The sequence below is a fragment of the Rhinopithecus bieti genome, unplaced genomic scaffold, assembly GCF_001698545.2.
Source record: "Rhinopithecus bieti isolate Rb0 unplaced genomic scaffold, ASM169854v2 scaffold_3062, whole genome shotgun sequence".
NCBI classification, from domain to species: Eukaryota; Metazoa; Chordata; class Mammalia; order Primates; family Cercopithecidae; genus Rhinopithecus; species Rhinopithecus bieti.
This window is the reverse complement of record NW_016804432.1, coordinates 2,437,818-2,460,062: the sequence shown is the minus strand read 5'-3', so window position 1 is coordinate 2,460,062 and position 22,245 is coordinate 2,437,818. Positions and strand designations below refer to the sequence as shown.

Below are 22,245 nucleotides of genomic sequence, written 5' to 3'. Positions count from 1 at the left end.
ATGTCATCCTGTAAACATATAAAATACATTCTTGTCCCCCTAAATGTTGCAACGGTTCCTTCAGATGTATTTAGTGATGGAGGCTTAGAGATAGAAGTCGAGCTTTACTAAGAAAAACAAGAAAACATTTGTTTCTTGCTTACCTGCTTGCTTGCTTTTATTTGCTTGTAGGTGAAACAGAGAATGGTAAATAGAGATCTTGGGTCGGGCTTCAGGTGAAATTAGAAATAATTATGAAGAGAAATCTTACAACAGTTATTCATTTGTTCATTCCCTTATTCATTGTATTCCATTCAGGTGACTATATGCTAGGTATTATGCAAGGTACAGAACACCACGGTAAAAGTAGCCCTGGCCATGTTCCCAGCAAGCTCATGATCTGATTCGTGAGATGAGCAGGAAACAGTGAAATGGAGCACGCCGTAGTACATTCACAGCAGTACATGGTGGTGCAGATTTCCAGGGCTCTGTTTGCTCAGAGGAATGGGAGATCCCTGAGCTGAGAGCAGAGCCACAGATCAGGCTTCTTGGAGGAATCAGACCTTCAACCTGGCCTGAATAGACAGCAACCGCTCACAAGGAAGGGCCGGATGCTAATATGACAAAAGTAAAATAGAGCAAAATTTGATTAATTGTGCTTCCTTCGGGTTAAAATATTTCCCTCTCTTGTCAAAACATATTTATTTGCATCTAAAGGTAGAGCCTCAATAGATTTTTGTTGGATTATTTGTTATTGTTATTTATTTTTACAAAAAAATCTCAATTTTAGCCTTGAAAGATGTGAAAATAATTTGGAACTATTAAGTTTCAAATAGACTGTTACAGCCTATCCAACAGATAATTCAGTGTTTGCAGTTGTGTGTCATCCCAGCATTTTGGTGATGTTCACATTCCCATGTGTGTCCATGCCCTCCCCTCGGGGTAGTCGCCCTCCCCTCGGGGTAGTCGCACCCCCACTGGCTATCTATTCCCATCACCTCTAAGTGTGGACTCCTTTTTGGAAACCACAGCAGCCTTTGCTTAAGGTATTTAAGTTTACTGACAGTTCACTCCTTTCTAACAAATTGCTATTCATGGTTAGGCCGTGGGAGAGATGTCTGGAGAATGACAGGTAGTTCGTAGTGGAAGAAGTATGAGATGAACAAGGAAGAATTACTCTTAAGAGTAGCTGATTAAGTAGGCAAGAACCAGCTCATCAGGGACTACACAAAGGGTTTTGGATTTATCCTGTCAGTGAAGGGAGGGCTTAACAATTTTAACTGGTAAATGATAATGCCAGAAATTAGAATTATTAGGGCATATTTTTGCATATTAGAAAGATTACTCTGGTACAGTGTGGAGGGTAGGTGGAATTGGGAGGCAAGACTAGTTTGACAGATTCTTATGGTATTTGAGATAATTTGAGAATAGCTTGTACACTTGGGATAATATTCCTAAACTGAGGAAGTGCCATGCCAGCATTGGTAGAAGGAGGGAATACATTTCAAAGACACCCAGGAGGGAGAATCAGCATGGCTTGGAGATCAGCAGAATATTAGAAAGGGACAAGAACACAAAATCAAGACAGTCCAGGGTTTTTACTTGGATAACTGGGTATGTGAAAGTTATTTTCCCCAAGGTGGGACTATAAGAGGAGCTGGTTTGCTTTAGGTATATGATGATGGATTTCTGTGGAGATTGAGGTGTCTGTGGGGCATTTTACAGGCAATTAGATATTTATGTCTAGAGCTCAGAAGACAGGTCTAGGCTAGAGAGGAAGATGGATGCCCCTGCATACCAGGGCAGTTATAGATGTTGATGAATTGCATTGCAGTCAGAATAAAAGGGTCAGTGGTGCTCCTGCTGCTATAGAGAACATTAACATTTAAACAACAGGCCGGCCGGGCGTGGTGGCTCACGCCTGTAATCCCAGCACTTTGGGAGGCCGAGATGGGTGGATCATGAAGTCAGGAGTTCGAGACCAGCCTGGCCAACAGGCAAAACCCCGTCTCTACTGAAAATACAAACATTAACTGGGCGTGGTGGTGGGTTCCTGTAATCCTAGCTATTTGGGAGACTGAGGCAGGAGAATCACTTGAACCTGGGAGACAGAGGTTGCGGTGAGCTGAGATCGTGCCATTGCACTCCAGCCTGAGCAAAGAGAGAGCGAAATCCCATCTCAAAAAGAAAAAAAAAAAGGCCAAGTGGCCGGGCGCGGTGGCTCGCACCTTAATCCCAGCACTTTAGGAGGCCAAGGCTGGTGGATCACCTGAGGTCAGGAGTTTGAAACCAGCCTGGCCAACATGGCAAAACCCCATCTCTACAAAATGTAAAAATTAGCCAGGCTTGATGGCACATGCCTGTAGTCCCAGCTACTTGGAAGGCTGAGGCAGGAGAATTGCTTGCACCCAGGAGGCAGAGGTTGCAGTGAGCCGAGATCACTCTAGCCTGGGCAACAGAGCAAGACTCTGTCGCAAAAAAGTAAAATAAAATAAGACAGGCCAAGAAAGAGAAGCCATTGATGGAGACTCAGGGGAAGCAGCCAAAGGATTTAGAAGTGATGACCATTGAGACCAAGGGGAGTTTCAATAATCTCAGGAAGGAAAAGGTTAACGGAATCCAATTTAGTAGCAACCAATATATAGACTGACCATTAGCCCTGGAATTTGGCAGTCTCAGCATCTTTATATCTTGACAAAAAGGGCCAGCAGATAAGGAAATAGTGAGGGCAGAAAGCAACTGATCAGCCCTCCTCGTTGGCCAACTCTCTTCTCGCTGTCCCTCTTTTAATGTAGCGCTTAAGATTGATCAAGTACTAATTAGCTTGAGTACATTGAGACCATTGTTCTCCTTGTTCTGAGTATGTTTTTGAATTAGTATAACTTCACATTATAGTGTCATTATAGGCAGCCTAAAGACATGGTTGATCCGTATTCAAATGTCATCAGTTAAACTCCCAGATATTTTTCTGGGGTCCAGAGAAAAAGCCAGGTGTCCCTCAGAGAGGGGAGGAGGGAGAGAGACTGAATTTAAATAACATCTTTAGGACAAGCACAGTGGCTTATGTCTATAATCCCAATTCTTTGGGAGGTGGAGGCAGGAGAATTCCTTGCATCCAGGAGTTCAAGATTGCAGTGAGCCATGATACCACCACTGCACTCCAGCCTGGGCAACAGAGCAAGATCCTGTCTCTAAAGCAAACAAACAAATTTATTTAGTAGTCCAAAACTTTTAAAGCTTATGTTTTATTTGACATAAGTCCTATTTGATGTATGTCTATGATTAAAGTGCTGCATTTCAACAAGGCTTTAAGTATATCAGACTCAGCAAATTTTATCATCTTTTTCAAAGGCACATAGTAGATAAAATACTTGAAATTAGCATTTTTACAACATGCTCAGCATAAATTGTTACCTGCCTTGAGCAACCAACAATTTGCACAGTCTAATGAATTGCTCTTCTTAAGTAATATTACTTCGACTAGCCTGGCCAACATGGTGAAACCCCGTCTCTACTAAAAATACAAAAAAATTAGCTGGGTGTGGTAGCAGGTGCCTGTAATCCCAGCTACTTGGGAGGCTGAGGCAGGAGAATTGCCTGAACCCAGGAGGCAGAGGTTGCAGTGAGCCAAGATCATGCCATTGCACTCCAGCCTTTGCGACACAGCAAGACTCTGTCTCAAAAAAATAAAAATAACTAAAGTAGTATTACTTCTCCGATCCATATGTACACAAAAACATATGTAATTCTGTTATTTAACCCCTATGAAACTTAAACTTTTACACTTGAGGGAGCCTAGATGTTGGACCCAAGCCTGTAGGACAGGGCATTTTATGTGGCATCTATCCCTTATAAATGACTTTATTTCACATCAGCTATAATTTCATATCTTTTTTTGTTTGTTTTTTGGAGGCAGAGTCTTGCTCTGTTGCCCTCTTTGGAGTACAGTGACGCAGTCTCAGCTCACTGCAACCTCCACCTCCCAGGTTCAAGTGATTCTCCTGCCACAGCTTCCCAACTAGCTGGTATTACAGGCATGTGCCACCACGTCTGGCTAATTTTTTGTATTTTTAGTAGAGATGGGATTTCACCATGTTGCCCAGGCTGGTCTCAAACTCCTGTCCTCAAGTGATCCTCCCACCTCGGACTCCTGAAGTGCTGGGGTTATAGGCATGAACCACTGCACCCAGCTTATGTCTTGTTTAATGCAGTACCCTGAACACCAAAATGAAATAGTCTGTAATAAGACTAAGGCAACCTCAGCACCCCAGATTACCATAATAATAAAAATCCAACTCATCTTCAGCCTATCTTCAATACATTACACTTTATCACTGTTACTAGTTTGATTCCTGGCCCCAGAAATTCTGCACAGCTTGTGTTAAATGCAGTGAGAGTTGGGCTCATATAAATGTGAATAATGGAATGTGACCCATCTATTCCAGCTAGAATCACTGTATTTTATTAAATCAAGATGCCATCAGTTGTTACATGCATCATCATTTTGTGCCTTACTGAGAAAGGGAAAAAAACACACTGTCAATTGAACTGACACAGTGCTTCAGAGGCGGTGAAAATGGGGGGATATGTGCATCTTAGAATCAGCGAAATGTAGTAAATATGAGAATTGAAGCAAAAAAATTGCTTAACATACTATATACTAGCATAATCTAAAATCTCAGTCATATCTGTCATCCTCTCTGTCCACAACATTTCACATACCCAAATAATTATTCCGTGATGAAATAAAAGTTGCAAATGTATTTGTTTATTCCTGGATTTCATAGTTCCCTGAGACTCGGCCAAATTTGTTGTATGTGAAGATACTCTTTATAGAATCCTTATATCTTCTTTAAACTTTAAATTGTCGTCATTTTGAACATAATTTGGCAATATTTATTAAAAGCCTTAAAATGTTTTTACCCTTTTACCCTGTAAGTCCATGGCTGATATGTCTATTAATGCTGAAATTTAGAAAACAATCATGCACATATTCATGGCAGTATTATTTGTACTAGTAAAAATCAGTAACAGCATAAGTGTCCAATAGTAGGAAATACTTGCTGATGCAACTATTAAAATTATGTGTGTGAAGAGTTTGAAACAAAATAACTGCTTATGTGCAAAGAATAAGGGGCAGATACAGTATGTAAACTGTGCACCCACTAAGCAATGTTTAAAAATACAGAGGAAAAAAATCTAGAAAGAAATGGGCCAAACTACTAACAGTCGGGTAGTAAGATGCATTTTTTAAAACTTTTCTATATTTTGCATTTTCCAAATATACTTTAATGGTATTTTGTAATTGAAAAAACAAGTGATTTTAAGAGAAACCCAGGATTTGGTTTTGACAGCTCTAGCTTTGACAGTTTCCATGCTCATTTTCTCATTCCTTTTGAACCAGTTTTATTTTTATCTAAAGGGTTTAAATTTATGATGATTTCATCTTGCCATATGTTTCATATCCTTCTCCAGCCATTAGGCTTCTATGTTTTTCTCATAGAACCCACAGTTCCATTTAGTAAAATGTTTATGCCAGAGTCTCACCCAGCCTAAGATAAATCTTCACCTAGGAATTACCTGCCAGGGTTGATGAATGGTAGTTAGTAGCTAAGGAGGTGGCAATTTAGGTAATTGATTCTGGCTCAAATCTTTAAGACAGTAACTTATTTTATACATTGGAAAGGAATTGTGCATTTCTTGGATATATTAGACTTGAAATGTGCATAAGGGACATGAGGTGTGGGGAAATGAGCATGCATTGTAGTTTTTAGTGCAATCCAAGCTCAGTAAAGCAAGTGGTGAGAATATGCATAAAATCTGCTGAGTGAAGAATCTGTGCCCAGTTCCTGGCTTCAAGGTGCTTCCTCCCTGTTAGGCCTTTGGTCCTGTATGCCACTAACAGCAATTTTACTGCCGACAAGTCTCCACGGCTCTTCTTTCTCATTGGCTGGAACCAGGGGCTGGTCCTCTGCCTCCTTTTTCCTTGCTTATGCCACTGCTCACTCCTCTTGGGTACATTCCCTACTTTATTTCTGCCATCTTCTAGGCCCTTTTCTGTTGTCACGAAGAGCATCATTTCCCTGACAATACTTGTCCCAAAGTTTCCATGATATTATTATAGAAACATGGTATTATTAGATAAAAATAATTTTCAGGGTAGGAAATAATAAATGTAGACCTAAGCACTACCTGAAAGCTCATGGCACTTGGTTGCAGCAAACTTCATAAACAGCCTGTACCATCAAGGCAAAAGGAGGAGGATGCGCAGAAAGGGGCTGTTGCATGCTCAGTTGCCGGCTTACACTTTTCACCACTGGGGTTGCCAGAGTGGGAACGGTCTTGATTTCCATGCTTCCTGTGCTATGTAACAGCTACTCTTTTCTACCACTGCATAGATATTATTAATAAAATGATGTATTTTAAACTTTTAGCTTTGAACTCAACATGCTTAACATCTGGCTTCAAATCATAGCAGCAGAGATGAGTCTTCTACTTTTGTCTCAATTCTAAAAGTGATTAAAATAAGAACTAGCAAAATGCATCATTGTGTAGTTAAAATGGAACCAAACTGTTTTGTTTTGGCACAGTGTTAACATTTTGGCAGGAGAGTGTAATTCTTTGCCAGTAGTGGTGAACTACAGCAGATCTTTGGCTTTGAGTATTTGCCATCATTAAAAAAAAATGGTTTTGAAGTTTGAAAAATTTACATTAAAACATTTACATTAAAAAATTTAAGAAATGAAAGTACTTCTATTTTTCTTCAGCTTAATAAAACATTCTTTTTTTTTTTTTTTTTTTTGAGACACAGTCTTTCAGTATTGCCCAGGCTGAAGTGCAGTGACACAATCTTGGCTCAGTGCAACCTCCACCTCAAGAGTTAAAGTGATTCTCCTACCTCAGCCTCCTGAGTAGCTGGGACTGTAGACGTGTGCCACCTCACCCAGCTAATTTTTGTATTATTAGTAGAGTTGGGGGTTTCACCATGTTGGCCAGGCTGGTCTCGAACTCCTGACCTCAAGTGATCCATCTGTCTTGGTCTCCCAAAGTGCTCAGGTTACAGACATGAGCCACCATGCCTGGCTTTCATCTTAATAAGAAATACTTTAAGATTTCTCTCTTTTGCTCCCATGCTACTCTTTTTGCCGTCAATGGAAGAGAGAACAGGGTTTCAATAGTAAGAGAATTAAGTAAGAACATAGGTGATAAAACTCTCTCCAGACCATCCCAGCGAATGCGAAAGTAAACTTTGCATAGAATGTAAAAATACCTTGAGTGTGCTCTTATCAGAGAGCCAAATACTGATGATTTGCCCCATGAAGTATAGAAATTCCTATGAACCATATTGTAAGCATCAGAAAATCCCCAAACCCAGAATTATTTTTGCACTATTCTGGATGCTAGTTCATCTTCATAATGATAACCAAGAGGCACTGTGTAGGATTCTGACTTAGCGTTTCAATCAAATTTGTATGTTTATTTAATACAACCCCAGAAAGGTTAAATAACTTGGTGAAGACTACTTAGCCCTGAGATCAAGGGAACCTGATCTTCTGACTCCCAGGCCAGAATTTTATTTTCACATCACGTCTAAGAAAAGAATAAATTATATTTAATGTAAAAACCTCTTAGTTCATTTCTTACTGACATTAATGGCGAGATGTTAGACTGTGATTCTGGGCTGGGCAGGGTAACTCCTGCCTGTAATCCCAGCACTTTGGGAGGCTGAGGCCAGAGGATCACTTGAGGTCCGGAGTTTGAGACCAGCCTGGTGAACATGGCAAAACTTCATCTCTACTAAAAATACAAAAATTAGCCAGATGTGGTGGTGCACACTTGTAATCCCAGCTACTTAGGAGGCTGAGGCATGAGAGTCACTTGAACCCGGGAGTCCGAGGTTGCAGTGAGCTGAAATCACACCACTGCACTCCAGCCTGGGTGACAGAGCAAGACTCTGTCTCAAAACAAACAAACAACAACAACAACAAAAACTGTGATTCTGCAATTAAAACTATCAAATAGCCTCCCACTTACATGGCACCAAAGCATATATGGTTCCAAATATTTCAGTAACTAAGGCAACTATGCATTTACTTGTAAGCAGAGAACGAAGAAGAAATCAGCATCTTTTGTGGTCCTAACATATAGGAAATAGGCCAATAGTACTCACTAAAGATAAGAGTAATGCAGTGTTGTTGTTGGTTTTTTGTTTTTGTTTTTGTTTTCTCATTCTAAGTGTTTGAGATTTTGCTCCAAGAAAAATGATCCTGAGCACTTTCTCAGGTTGAAAAGATACTAGGAGTCTTCCTCTGAGGCACATGGTTTATCTACTAAGAATGTTATCACCTTCTTCCCCCTAAAACATTCCTGCTTTCTCAGATAGAGACTTATTTCCTCCTGTCTCCAAATATAATGATTGTAGAATCTGTATCCACCTTTAATCCATCAATGTGACAGTCCTCCAGATCAAGTGTATGATTTGACATATTTTACAAACCAGTTCTAACAGCTTCAAACAAAAGCCAAAGGCTGCAAGTGATAGTTCTGTCCTCAAAAAGCAAAAACTGGGTTGAGGGAGGGAAAGACACGGGGACTAGGATGGAGAGAGGAGAGAAAAGGCAATGAAGAGTTTAGCTACTTTGTATTTACCCTGGGTGTTTTAATAGGTACAGAGTTGTAATAATGAGATTATATTTCTGTATGTATTGGTTTACTGTATTCATTGGCTCTGAATGAAGCAGAATGCCCATTCCCTGAAGCAGATACCCTCTTTACTAGGCACTGACATTTATATCTTTATATCTTCTAATTGCTGATCTTAATGGGAAGGAAAAGAAAGCTATCTTTTCACTGGGCCTTGTCTTCTCACAGGTCTTTAACTTGAGGCTTGATACAATTCCAATTAGCTACATCTGTATTCTATAAATGGAACATGTTTCTGTGTATCAGTGGGTTGTTCCTTACCAGAGGATTCACTGTACCTTTGTCAACAGGGTCCTTGTAGGGATGCCATGCTTATGTAAAACTTTTCTCTTCTTGTAATAAATGCAGTTGCTCCACATACTAAACTGTGTTGTAGCAAGTAGTATTTTACTGATGCTAACTTAAAGCATGTTGGAGGTAGTGTCATGTAGAGAACTTAGAGTTGGTGTACTTTCAGTGCTATGTTCTTATTATGGTTGTCAGTGTCTACACTGTTCATTGAAGACACCTTTTTGTTTGCACTTAAGTTAGTTCTGCAGCATTGTCATATATATTATGTGCTCCTGGAAAATGAAAATACAGATGTTTTCTTTAAACAGATGAAAATCTAATTCTATAAACTAAAGCCAGTTCATTCTATTTCTAACTAATTTTAAGGTAACTACCCAGTTTTGAAACAACTCCCAAACTTTAGAAACTAGAACAAAATGTGAAAATTTTCAATGAAAACAATAGTTTTCATCATAGGCTGCAAAAAGTAATATATATGTAGTGGTAGACTGGGCTTGAGTGTAATGGGCCTCACTCTAAAGGAAAGAAAATTCCATGAATCACTTTTATGAAATCTGTTAACTCAGCCCACCAACCTGCAAAGTAGCAATCTTATATTACAAAAAATTAATACCTTATTTTTGAGCCATTTATTTCCTCCTTGCTGGTAGGGTCTGGCTCATGATGGCTTCAAAAGTTAGAGCTAAGAACATCACAGACATTATTGTCTAACTTGTACCTGCGTACTTGTTCTGTTTTATGCTTGCTTATTCATTTTAAATTACATGTGTGGTTTTTGTTATTTTAAGGCACTCAACCAGAATGCTGAACTAAGGAGTCGTTTGAACAGAATACATTCAGAGTCTATTATTTGTGATCAGGTTGTCAGTGTAAATATTATTCCTAGCCCTGATGAGGTAAGACTCATTTTAAATAGATGCAGAGTACCTATTTTTTTAGCATCTAAATTTACTGCATATTTTTGTTTATTTATATCCAGTTCTTTCACTGTTAATAAAGGTTCTCTCCATAAATATTTGTGTCGCTGACAGTTCAATGTTCTTTGAAGTAAAGGATATATAAGAGCTTGGCATCATTTATTCCTGGTGATCAGTGTCTATTTTTATTTATTCCTATGTTCACCTGATACCACTGAATATTTGATTTATATATCTACTCCAGCTTGTTAATTTTCAATGTCTGTCTCATTCGTCATTAGAAATGTTCATTAGCATCAAATGGCCGGTGAAATGTTGCAAAAAAAAAAAAAAAAAAAAAAAAATTTTAGCTGAGAAGGTTGCTAAGTAAAAGTGTTCTTAAGGTTTGTTTGAAAGCCCTAAGGACAGAAGTCACCTGACCTTGTTAAGATAATGCTAATGGTACTGCTGCAGCTACTACTGCTCTGCTGCTGCTAATTAATACCTGACATGCGTCAAGGTAATGCTTACTATGTGCTAGGTATTGTGTTAACGACTTTGCATGTGTGATCTCATTCGACACGCTCAACAACCCTCTGTGTTAGGTGGTATTATTATTCCATTTTTCAGATTGAAGAAATGTTAAGAGAATAGGAGAACATTCAGTATTTGGGCTAAACTTAAGTGTATAATTCTGTTTATGACTCTCCATAAAATTATTACTTTATAACATGAGAACTTACACTTTTTAACAGTAATGTTAGAGCTTTATATACAGTGATGATATATGTAACAAGTTGAGAGATTTAACTGATTTTGAGGTCATATTTGTACCAAAAACATACATTTTACTAGAAATCTATAGGTACAAGGGTTCTAACCTCTTAGGAAATATTATCCCAAAACAACTTGTCTTTGACTTAAGTTTTCCACCCTAAATTCATTCACCTCCATGGGCTCTGTATTCTCTAATAATACTTATATTCACTCAACTGCCCAGAATCTAGAAGTATTTCTAAAATTTGTCATTCAAAAATAATTTGATAATCTCAGTTGGAATCTTCTTTTCAACCTGAAATGTGCACTAGAATATATATATATATATATCTCTCTTACATTTTTAATTGAAACTTGAATAGCTTCCTTGAAAACTATCACTTACTGAATAAAAGTATAATTTGAAATAAGGTTCAGTATTCCAGTCATGTGTTTTATTGGTTAAAATTCATGATCAAATTGCAAAGTGACATATATAGTCTGTCTCAAAAATTAGTTTTATAGATTTTCTTAGCATGTCTCTAGTAGTTTCTACAAATATTTCTTCATGTTTAATGTACCGTTAGAATATGACAGAGCTAAGAATAAGAGAATGAAGTTGTCTCTGCAGCCAATCAGGGTATTCATAGCAGCTTAACCTGACTCAGTATCAATCAACCAAAGATTTAAAATCAAGGCAAAGTACAAACACCTTTCAACTATTCCTTTTGGGGTCTTTAGACACATTGGAAGGAAACGTATACAGTGGTCGTTACTGAATTGCAAGTGAAAATTACTTGTGGCCGCCACTTTTTAACATACAGTATTAAAGAGTATAAATCTGGCTAATTTAAAGGAATAGCTATTCTAACAGGGGGAAAAGCAATTGCACTGTGTATGCTTCTGTCTTCTGCAGGCTGGTGAGCAAATCCATGTCAGTCTCCCCCTATCACAGCAAGTAGCCAATGAGAGCCGCCTCTCCATGTCAGAGTCTGTTTCTGAGTTCTTTGATGCCCAAGAGGTGCTCATCTCTGCAAGTTCATCAGAGAATGAGGTATGTATGCCTTCTTGACTTGTTAGCCTCAACATCTTGTGACTGAGTTGAAACTCAGTGGAACTTTTTGGTGGTTACTTTCATTTTTTTCTTTTTTGTTTACATCATAGTAAGATGCCCAAATTGTAGCAAAGCTGAAAGTACGCAAACTATATCAGTTACCAATTACTGAGTGCTTAACGTTTCTGAGCATCAAGAATTTAAATTTGATGAATTAAGGGAAAGAATCAACATTTATTGGAGCGTCTTCCATGATTCATATTTCAGGGTAACAAAAGAGTTTATGACAGAGCTCTTGATAGAAGGAGACTAGCTAATAAATATAGAACGAATGAGAGAATTGGGAAAGCACCATTCACGCACATACACTGACACATACATATTAGATATTTTCGCTAGGGACATGAATTTAAGATTAGAAGGATACTATGTAGCACATAGCTAGTTGGGTAATTATGGTGTTTGGAGGTTAACCACTGACTATCATAAAAGCTGTACTGAATTGCTCTTCATGCTTACGATTCTTGCCAAGGTCTTGGAAACAGGGAACCTCTTCCTTGGTCAGGTTGCAGAAATTAGTTCTTTTACTACAGTGTAGTCAACTTTTTTTGGCATGAGGAAAGCAGCCAAAACTCTTTTCCACACAGCTGATTAGGAATTTTGTCATTTGGGATTGCAAATCTGTACTGCATTTTTACAAAAAAGAAATGAAATCATTGCTAAACATTATTTCCATATGCATAGAAAACAGATTGGAAGGAAACATCCTGACAATTAGTAGTAGTTGTTTTTGGATGTTTGAAATTATGAGTGATTTTAGAAACAAAGACAAAGTAGAAAAGAGAAAGCAATAATGAATACATATCATTTTTATAATGGGAGAAAAGTAAAATAGAATTCTTGTATCAAATACTGAATTTGTCAGCATACCAAGGCATGCACCTGCCTCTCAGATCCCAAGGCATGCATGAACAGGTTCACAGAGACTTCCATTCGCAGGCTGGAATGCTAATTTAATGATCTGTGATGGTAACTGATATATACTCTCAGACGGACAGAATAATCATCCTTGCTAATTAGTGCATCTTTTCCTGTAGGCAAATCTGCATGGCAAGCCTAATTCTAGTCAGAGAGTGCCTGGTGAGCAAGGGACATGAGTAAACTTAAGGGTAGAGGGCCAGAATATTAGAACTCCATACTCAGCCTCCATCATAGGGATACTCTGCCACAAAGACTTGGTGTATGTGTCTGCCTGCACCCCCAGGGACCACCATGCTATCGATAATGCTACCAAAATTTCCTTTTCTGACTTTGCCTCCTGAGCTCCCATTGCTGACCCATCCTTCATCCTTTTGTTGTTGTTGTGTTTGTTTGTTTGTTTTCTTTTCTTTTGTTTTGAGATGGAGTTTTGCTCTTGTTGCCCAGGCTGGAGGGCAGTGGTACGATCTTGGCTCACCGCAACCTCTGCCTCCCGGGTTCAAGTGATTCTCCTGCCTCAGCCTCCCAAGTAGCGGGGATTACAGGCATATGCCACCATGCCCTGCTAATTTTGTTTTTTTTGGTAGAGATGGGATTTCTCCATGTTGGTCAGGCTGGTCTCAAATTCCCGACCTCAGGTGATCTGCCTGAGCTTACCTCTCTGAGAGCTATTTCCGAGTCCCTGGGGCACACCTAGCTGGGTCCCCAGGTACTGCTTGCCCTGGACACTGGGTATACAGAAATGAAGAGGATGTGAAGCAGGTTATTGCACAAGTCCAAGCAAGATGGTGGTGCCACCCTGGGACAGGTGAGGGGTGGGGGAGTGAATGTGGTGGCAGAGAGCAGGATAAGAAGGTGGAGGACGGGGTCACAGGGAGATGAAACATTCACTGTGAGGCATCATGAGTTTATCAGACTTCTCAGTGGAGTTACCTGTGAGGCATTTGAATATTTAAGTCTAAAGCTCAAGGACAGAACTGTCTGAGAGTCAGTCAGCTACCTGTTAGACATTGACACCTGGTACTCACAGAACCTCTAATTCAGCACGGCCCAGAAGCTTTCGTCAACAAGCCCCACCACTACCCCAGGAGAGAAACCCCAGCCTACCCATTCCTCTCATATCGCCTATCTAAGTGCCCCTCTACCCAACTGTTCACACCAAATGCCTGAAGATTTTCCTTTACTCCTTCTTTCCCTTTACTACCACCCATCTTGATTCACTCGGGTTCTGTAGCTTCCATCATCTAAATACTCTCAGATCTGTACATCTTCCTGCAGCTTCACTGCCACTGTTCCAATTCAGTTCCCATCTGCTCCCCACCTAGATCACCCATCAGTTTCGTAACTTTTCCAGTCTCCCGTCTTGCTGCTTCCCATCCATTTTCCACTGGGCAACCTGAGCAGTCTTCCTAAAAGGCAAGTCTGATCATGTCTCTCTTCCCCAGTGTCCTTAGGATAACATTCTAAACTCCTTAGCTATTAAAACAAAGACCCTTATAATCTGATGCCTGCTCTCAGCTCCAGCCTCATGCCACCTCTCTTCTGGAGCCTTCCAACAGCCAAAGGAATGATTTCTGGAGTTGCCTATTTGCTAAAGATACCTTGTGTCCCTTGCTGTAGCAATGAGAGTGACTGTCTCTTACAACTCACACTGGAAAGAACTGAACTGTACCTCCATTCCTTGTGCCCTGTACCTCACAGGTTTTCATAAAATTACTGTTTTTACTTGCAACTTCTCCCTTTATCACAACACTTGGCCTTAAGTATTTAAAGGGGGTAGGCCAGGAGATAAACCCAAGTGACAGACATTATGATGTTCTCAGAGTTGCTTTTCCCCTTCAGCTAAGGCTTGGTTTCTGGGACAACCTCATTTGCCCAAGTCTCTAAGTTCCCTTATGTATAAGGCAGTTCTCACATTGCCATAAGGAAATACCTGGACTGCATAATTTATAAAGAAAAGAGGTTTAATTGGCTCACAGTTCCACAGGCTGTACAGGAAGCACGATGCTGGCATCTGCTTGGCTTCTGGGGAAGCTTCAGGAAACTTACAACCATGGTAGAAGGCCCAGGGGAAGCCAGCCCTCACATGACCAGAGCAGGAGCAAGAGAGCAAGGTGGGAGTTGCTACACACTTTTATACTACCGGATCACGTAAGAACTCACTCACGATTGGGAGGACAGTACCAAAGGGGATGGTGCTAAACCATTCCAGAGAAAACCATTCCCGTGATCCAGTCACCTCCCACCAGACCCCACCTCCAACACTGGAGATTAGATTTCAGTGTGAAACTTGGATGGGGACACACATCCAAACTATATCACCTTGTGATGAGGTCCCCTCAGAAGGCTCCTTGCGCCTTCACACTCATAGTCTTGGCAACCCACCCGGTGAGTTGACTATACATGTGGGAATCCTAGCAGCAGCTGCAGGTTAGGCTCAAGCTGTGTATCCTGCACTGCAGCTGCCAAAGGAAATTGGGCCTCTGCACTTGCCATCTACCCTGGCCCAAGCACTTCCCCCAGAGATCCACAACTTCAGTTCCTTCACTCTCTTCAGTCCCTTACTCAAAGGTCACCTCCAGGGAAGCCTATGCTGGCTGTCCTGTCTACAATTTAGAGTTGCCGTTTCCTCCTTTCTTCTGACCTTTTGGGGTTTCTCTGTTTATTTTTGAGACAATCTCTCATTCTGTCACCCAGGCTGGAGTGCAGTGGTGCAATCTTGGCTCACTGCAACCTCCACCTCCCGGGTTTAAGCAATTCTCCTGCCTCAGCCTCCCAAGTAGCTGGGATTACAAGCGTGCACCACCATGCCTGGCTAATTTTTGCGTTTTTAGTAGAAACGAGGTTTCACCATGTTGGCCAGGTTAGTCTCAAACACCTGACCTCAAGTGATTTGCCTACCTCGGCCTCCCAAAGTGCTGGGATTACAGGCGTGAGCCACTGCGCCTGGCCTCCTCTGACCTTTTGTGTCCCTCTTTCCTCATTTTTTTTCCTTCATGCTTATCACTATCTTAGATATATATATATATATATATATATGTATTTCCTGTATTTCATTTGTTGTGTGTCTGCCCCCCTAGAACATAAATGTCATGAAGGCAGAGATTTAACCACTGGGTCTCCTGCACTAAAACAGTTCTGGTGAGCCCAGAGCAGGTACTCAATAAATATCTCCTAACTGAGCAAAGGAAGAAATGCTTATAATGATTATTCTGAGAAACATCTGGGCATTAGCTGTCTTACATTAACATTTTCCATGGCTGAGGGAAAAATCCTCTTTATATGTTATTTACCAATGCACTTTACTGAATGAATCCTCTGCTCTTTTAAAAAATGTTCTTCTTGCTTCCACAATAATCTATTTGCCTTTGCTTTTAAACTTGTTTCTGCAATGCTACATGCCTGGTCACATTTAGGAAAAATATATATTTTCTGAACTCTTTTGAATCCCTAAGTTTGTAAAGAGAAATATTTGGTTCCAGGACTTCTTAACCATGGGGCAGAGGACAAACTGTTTTATTCTAATAGCGTAGAGCCTTAGCTCTTTGTACAGGGTGGCGTGAATGGACCACAGCAAGAGAGCCCAGCCTTAGTTACTACACACATATGACATGTATACATCTTACTCAAGGCCCACTATTATTGTAGAATTCTTTTACACCAATTATTTCAGATCATTTCTATGATATATTAGTTTGGGAGAGATTAGAAATTGAAGAGGAAGGCCAGGCATGGTGGCTCATGCCTGTAATCCCAACACTTTGGGAGGCGGAGGCGGGATGATTGAGTCAGGAGTTTGAGACCAGCCTGGGCAATACAGGGAGCCCTCACCTCTACAGAAAATAATCGAATAATTATCTGGACATAGCTATGGTGCATGCCTGTGGTCCCAGCTCCTTCAGGAGGCTGAGGTGGGAGAATCCCTTGAGCCCAGGAGGTAAAGGCTGTGTTGAGCTGTGATTGTACCATTGTACTACATTGTGACAGAAAGAGATCCTGTATCAAAAAAGAAGGAAGGAAGGAAGGAGGAAGGAAGGAAGGAAGGAGAGAGAGAGAGAGAAAGAAAGAGAGAGAGAGAAAAGAAAAGGGAGGGAGGAAGAGAAAGGAAAGGAAAAAGGAAGGGGAAGGAAGGAAAGAAAGAGGGAGGGAGGAAAAAGAGAAAGGAGGGGAGAGAGAGAGAAAAGAGAAGAAAGAAAGAAAGAAAGAAAGAAAGAAAGAAAGAAAGAAAGAAAGAAAGAAAGAAAGAAAAGGAAAGGAAAGAAAGGAAGTAAGGAAGAGAGGAAGAAAGGAAGAGAGAGGGAGGGAGGGAAAGAAAGGAGGGAGGGAAAGAGAAAGAAAGAAGGAAGGAAGGAAAGAGAGAAAGACACAGAAAGAAAGGGAAAGAAAAAGAAAGAAAGGAAATTGAAGAAGCATAGACTTTATAGCTATTTGTAGGATAAACATGAGTGTTTTCTTAAAACAATAAACATGCCCTGCAATGTGAATTTGGTTTAGGTAGACCTTTGTCTCATCCAAACATATTGAGTATGTATTAGATTTTTTTTCAGAGAAAATCACACAGAGAGTTTGATCTTACTCTTTTTTGTTTATGCAAGCAGAGAGAAGTTGTCTTTTCTTTTTTTTTTTTTTTTTTTTTTTTTTTTTTTTTTTTTTTTAGAGACGGAGTTCGTTGCTCTGCCCGCCCAGGCTGGAGTGCCAGTGGCCGGCCTCTCAGCTCACGTGCAAGCTCGCCATCCCGGCGTTGACGCATTCTCTGTGTTCAGGCCTCCCGAGTAGCTGGGGGACTACAGGCGGCCCCGCCTCCTGTCCTCTCCTCCTAATCGCTCCGGCTGGTTTTTTGTATGTTTTTAGTAGGACGGTGGGTTTCACCGGTTAGCCCAGGATGGTCTCGATCTCCTGACGCCTCGTGATCCGCCCGTCTCGGCCTCCCAAAGTGCTGGGATTACAGGCTTGAGCCACCGCGCCCGGCCTCATCCAGGTATTGTCTATAATAATAAAATGTTAGAAACCACCTACATTCTGGTTAAATTCCTTGTTATAATCATATAATGAATTATGTTGCCTTTCCAAATAAAGTAGCTATAGCTGCTATAATGAAAACCTATTCAGAATGCTATAAAGCAATATGTAAGCTGTTCTCCTTTTTCAGTATATAAAGATAAATGTGTCAATATGTTTGTACAGGCATTTTGAAACTGGAGGATAATACTCACCAAAATGTTACGTGGTTTCCTATAGGTGATAGGCTGATAGGTAATTTTCACACTCATCTGTTTACTTGTACCTATTTTCTAATTTTTTACAACAAGAATGTTTTATACTCAGAAAAAAATATAGCATTGTTTCCATTTTGAAGGAAGTAAGTATCAGCAGCTTTCTTGCCTGCAGGAAAGTCATTAGTTTTCCCATTCCTCTGATGGTTCTGTCTTATCCTCTCTTTCCTGATCTGCTCTGTTTCTAAGTCCCTTTAGTATGTACGTTGTTCCTTAATTTCATTTTTCTGCTAATTTGTGTTTCTAAATTTTAGTTTCACATTTTTCTCATGTAGGGGGTGGCTTCACTATTTGTCTCTCCCCATTGTCACAGAGGCCATCTGAATCTAAGCTGTATTTCTTTTTTTTGAGACAGAGTCTTGCTCTGTCACCCAGGCTAGAGTACAATGGTGTGATCTCAGCTCACTGCAACCTCTGCCTCCTGGGTTCACACCATTCTCCTGCCTCAGCTTCCTGAGAAGCTGGGACTACAGGCACTCGCCACCATACCCGGCTAATTTTTTATATTTATAGTAGAGATGGGGTTTCACTGTGTTAGTCAGGATGGTGTCGATCTCCTCACCTTGTGATCTGCCTGCCTCGGCCTCCCAAAGAGCTGGGATTACAGGCGTGAGCCACCACACCCAGCCGACTAAACTATATTTCTTACCCGGATCTATGCAGCATCCTAGTATCTGGCTTCCCTAGGGAAAGCTGCCAAATATCTTCCTGAAAACCAAATCTGATTCCAACATCCCATGCATTTTTGTTGGTTTTCCTAACTCTTAGGATTGCATATGAACCCTTTTTGTTGGCATGAAAAGCCCTTCACTGTTGGGCCCTCTTGTTTTCTCTACCCTCTGCCACAGCCACTCTCAACATCCTTTGCATTCCTGGGATAAATGTTGCTCTCATGGGCCTTACCTTTGCACAATCTCCCTTCTTCGTGTGCTTCTGTCCCTTCTAACAACTGGGCAACTCCTATTCATTCTCTAACACCCAGTTTAAATATTGCCCCCTGGGCAGCCTCTCCTGAGTCCTCCAAGGTAGAGTCATAGGGCCTTCTCTTAGGTATTAGGTTGGTGCAAAAGAAAGTAATGGCAAAAACTGCAAGTAGTCTCGCACCAACCTGAAACATTCTTAGTGTATTATGCCAAAATATTTCTGGTTCTTTACTGGTCTCCTCTGCCCTCCTGCCCCTACTAAGACAAGGAGCTAAAGACCAGGCTCCTTTTTAGTGATCCTATATCCTAGTTCATGAAGACCCTCAAGTGTTCATTGCACATATGCCAAATACTTTTCCTCTAGGACCTCTGCTTCTCACTGGAACAATATTTTGTTATTTTTAGTCACTTGATTATCTGAGCTTGCAAGACTGAACAAGAATTCTGATCTTTGTATGTTCTTCCCTCCCTTAGGCTTCAGATGATGAGTCTTACATCAGTGATGTGAGTGATAATATATCTGAAGACAACACCAGTGTTGCAGACAATATTTCTCGGCAAAGTATGCATCATTTGAGCTTCCAGGTTGTTCTATCTACATGCCAAATTGCAACACTGAAGACTTAATGAACAGGCATCCCCCCGCCCCCCCCCCACACTAATTGTTCTTTTGGCAGCTGATTGTTCAATACATTATATTTTGTATAATCTCTTGAGGTAAATGGTTGAAAAATCTGTTAGGTAAATGGTTAAGAGAAAAGGTTTTTCCTCTTTCTCACACCAACAGCTTGAGTCCCTCTTATTAAATATATTTAATTTTTTAAAACTTAGCCTGTCTTGAATGATATTTGAGTATATTTAATGCCTTATTTATAAAACTATACACTGTTGTTTTCTGCATTTATTAGTAATCTTGCATTGAAAGAATTCCATTTACTTTTGAAAGGATATAATGAAGACTCTTGAAATGTCTCAAAGTCAGATTTATTTGAAAGTTACTTCCCTTCTTGATTTTGTGAAATCAGAACAGCAAAGTGTTGTTCACTGTGACTCTCCCTCTTCCAGTTCTGAATGGGGAGCTTACAGGAGGGGCCTTCCGAAATGGGCGTCGAACATGCCTGCCAGCTCCTTGTCCTGACACCAGTAACATTAACCTGTGGAATATCTTGAGGAACAACATTGGTAAAGACCTGTCTAAAGTCTCCATGCCTGTGGAGCTAAACGAGCCACTCAACACCCTGCAGCACCTCTGCGAGGAAATGGAATACAGCGAGCTCCTGGACAAGGCTTCGGAAACTGATGATCCATATGAGCGCATGGTAATAAATAACTAACAGAGCAGTGCCCCTCAAGGATTTGCCAATCCTAGACCTGGGCTAAACCAGAATTCATTATGATGATATATTTGGCATTTGCATAATATTCTCACTGCATAGTAAAAGAGGAATTGACCTGTTTGCGTAAATCAGGCAAGGCCAAAACCTCCCAGATAACAACACAGGAAGACACACTTTTTGTGCCTTATCCTTGGTCTAGAGTGTTTCTAAAGTTAAGGTGTAAAGGTCTTATACTCCTTAGAGGTTGCAGGCACACCTTGCCTCACTTTATCAGTTTTTCCTGAATGTCAAGATAACCCATCTGTTCAGGAACTTAGGTCTGAGAAAATAACTTCTGTTTATACTTCACCCTTTACCCCATATGGCTGCGGGAAACATACTGTCCCCTCTGAAAAGCACCCACAACCACAATCCTCGTGCGCATGAGGCTAAGATCATGCCCGTGGCAGAACCGATAAACTGGGTTCCAGAACCTTTGAACTCTGTGATACTCATGACGTTGGATGGAAGGGTGAAGAATGCTTCACCTCAGTGGCCTGCTGGTTTCCATGCAAGTGGTTTTACCTAATTTTACTTATTTTTTTCCCCACAAGTTGGTAAAAATTCTGTGCAGACAATAGAAAATGCAACTGTCATCAAATCAACACCCATCCACATGGGGTGTGTAAAATCTAGAGGGAAAAGGAACAAACAGACCTAGCAATCATCTCTCCTATATTATTTCCTTTTCTTCAATGTTTTAACAGGTTCTCGTTGCTGCATTTGCAGTTTCAGGATACTGCTCCACCTATTTCAGAGCAGGAAGTAAGCCATTCAACCCAGTCCTTGGGGAGACCTATGAATGCATTAGAGAAGACAAGGGATTCCGCTTTTTCTCAGAACAGGTAAGCGCCCCTGGACTCATACAGGTAAGAGGGCAGTTTGGTGGTGAAAGCAGCCTTTTGATAACAATCTGTTGGGATGGGTTATGACACCAGTTGTGAATCCAAAGTATCTGAGACAGGTCTCAATCAATTTAGAAAGTTTATTTTGCCAAGGTTACGGACACACCTGTGACGCAGCCTCAGGGGTCCCGATGAAATGCATCCAAGATGTTCTGGACACAGATTGGGTTTAAACATTTTAGGGAGATATGCAACATCAATCAATATATGTAAGATGTACATTGATTCTGTCCAGAAAGGTGGGACAACTTGGAAATGGAGACTTCCAGGTCATAGGTAGATAAGAAAGGTTGCATTCTTTTGGGTCTCTGATCAGCCTTTCACTGAATACACAATTTACATGTGAGAGGGTGGTAGAGAGAGAGTCACTTATGCCTCAGTCTGGCTCAGTGAATCTGCATTTTTACATAGACAGTAGGGCAGAGGAAGTAATCAGATATGCATTTGTCTCAGGTGAGCAGAAGGATGACTGAGTTCTGTCAGTCTTTTGTCCCGTACCTGTGAAGATAAGCTATCAATGTACATTGCCAGGGTGAAATTCAACAGAACTGTTTTAGGGTAAAGATCTTGAGGCCCACAAAGAATTTCCTTTGGGCAAATTGTGAGAGAGAGAGGTAGCCTTTTTTCAAAAAAAAAGAAAAAAAAATCTTTTTTAGGAATAACATGGGAAGCAGGTGGTCCTGAGATTTATTTTCTTTTCACACGTTAAGAAAACTAACATAAGAACAGAAAACTAAACACCGCATGTTCTCACTCATAAGTGGGAGTTGAACAATGAGAACACATGGACACAGGGAGGGGAACATGACACAGTGGGGCCTGTCAGGGGGTGGCGAGCAAGGGGAGGGACAGCATTAGGAGAAATACCTAATGTAGGTGACGAGTTGATGGGTGTAGCAAACCACTGTGGCACGTGTATACCTATGTAACAAAACTGCACGTTCTGCACATGTAACCCAGAATTTAAAGTATAATAAAAGAAAGGAAGCAAGGAAGGAAGGAAGGAAGGAAGGAAGGAAGGAAGGAAGGAAGGAAGGAAGGAAGGAAACTCACTTCACTTACGGGCATCATATCCCCCTCTAAATTGTATAAGTTCTCAGTGTTTTTTAAA

At 40.6% G+C, this 22,245-nt stretch overlaps 1 protein-coding gene across 1 annotated transcript in view; it reads left to right on the top strand.

Annotated features, from left to right (window-relative positions):
* Positions 1-22,245, top strand: part of OSBPL6 (oxysterol binding protein like 6) — a 206,852-nt gene that overhangs the window by 174,042 nt on the left and 10,565 nt on the right. The window contains exons 15-19 of the mRNA XM_017868256.1: positions 9,762-9,869; positions 11,542-11,679; positions 19,328-19,415; positions 19,919-20,172; positions 20,937-21,098. Of these exons, the coding sequence (XP_017723745.1) occupies positions 9,762-9,869; positions 11,542-11,679; positions 19,328-19,415; positions 19,919-20,172; positions 20,937-21,098 (750 nt within the window). The remainder of the gene's footprint in view (positions 1-9,761; positions 9,870-11,541; positions 11,680-19,327; positions 19,416-19,918; positions 20,173-20,936; positions 21,099-22,245) is intronic.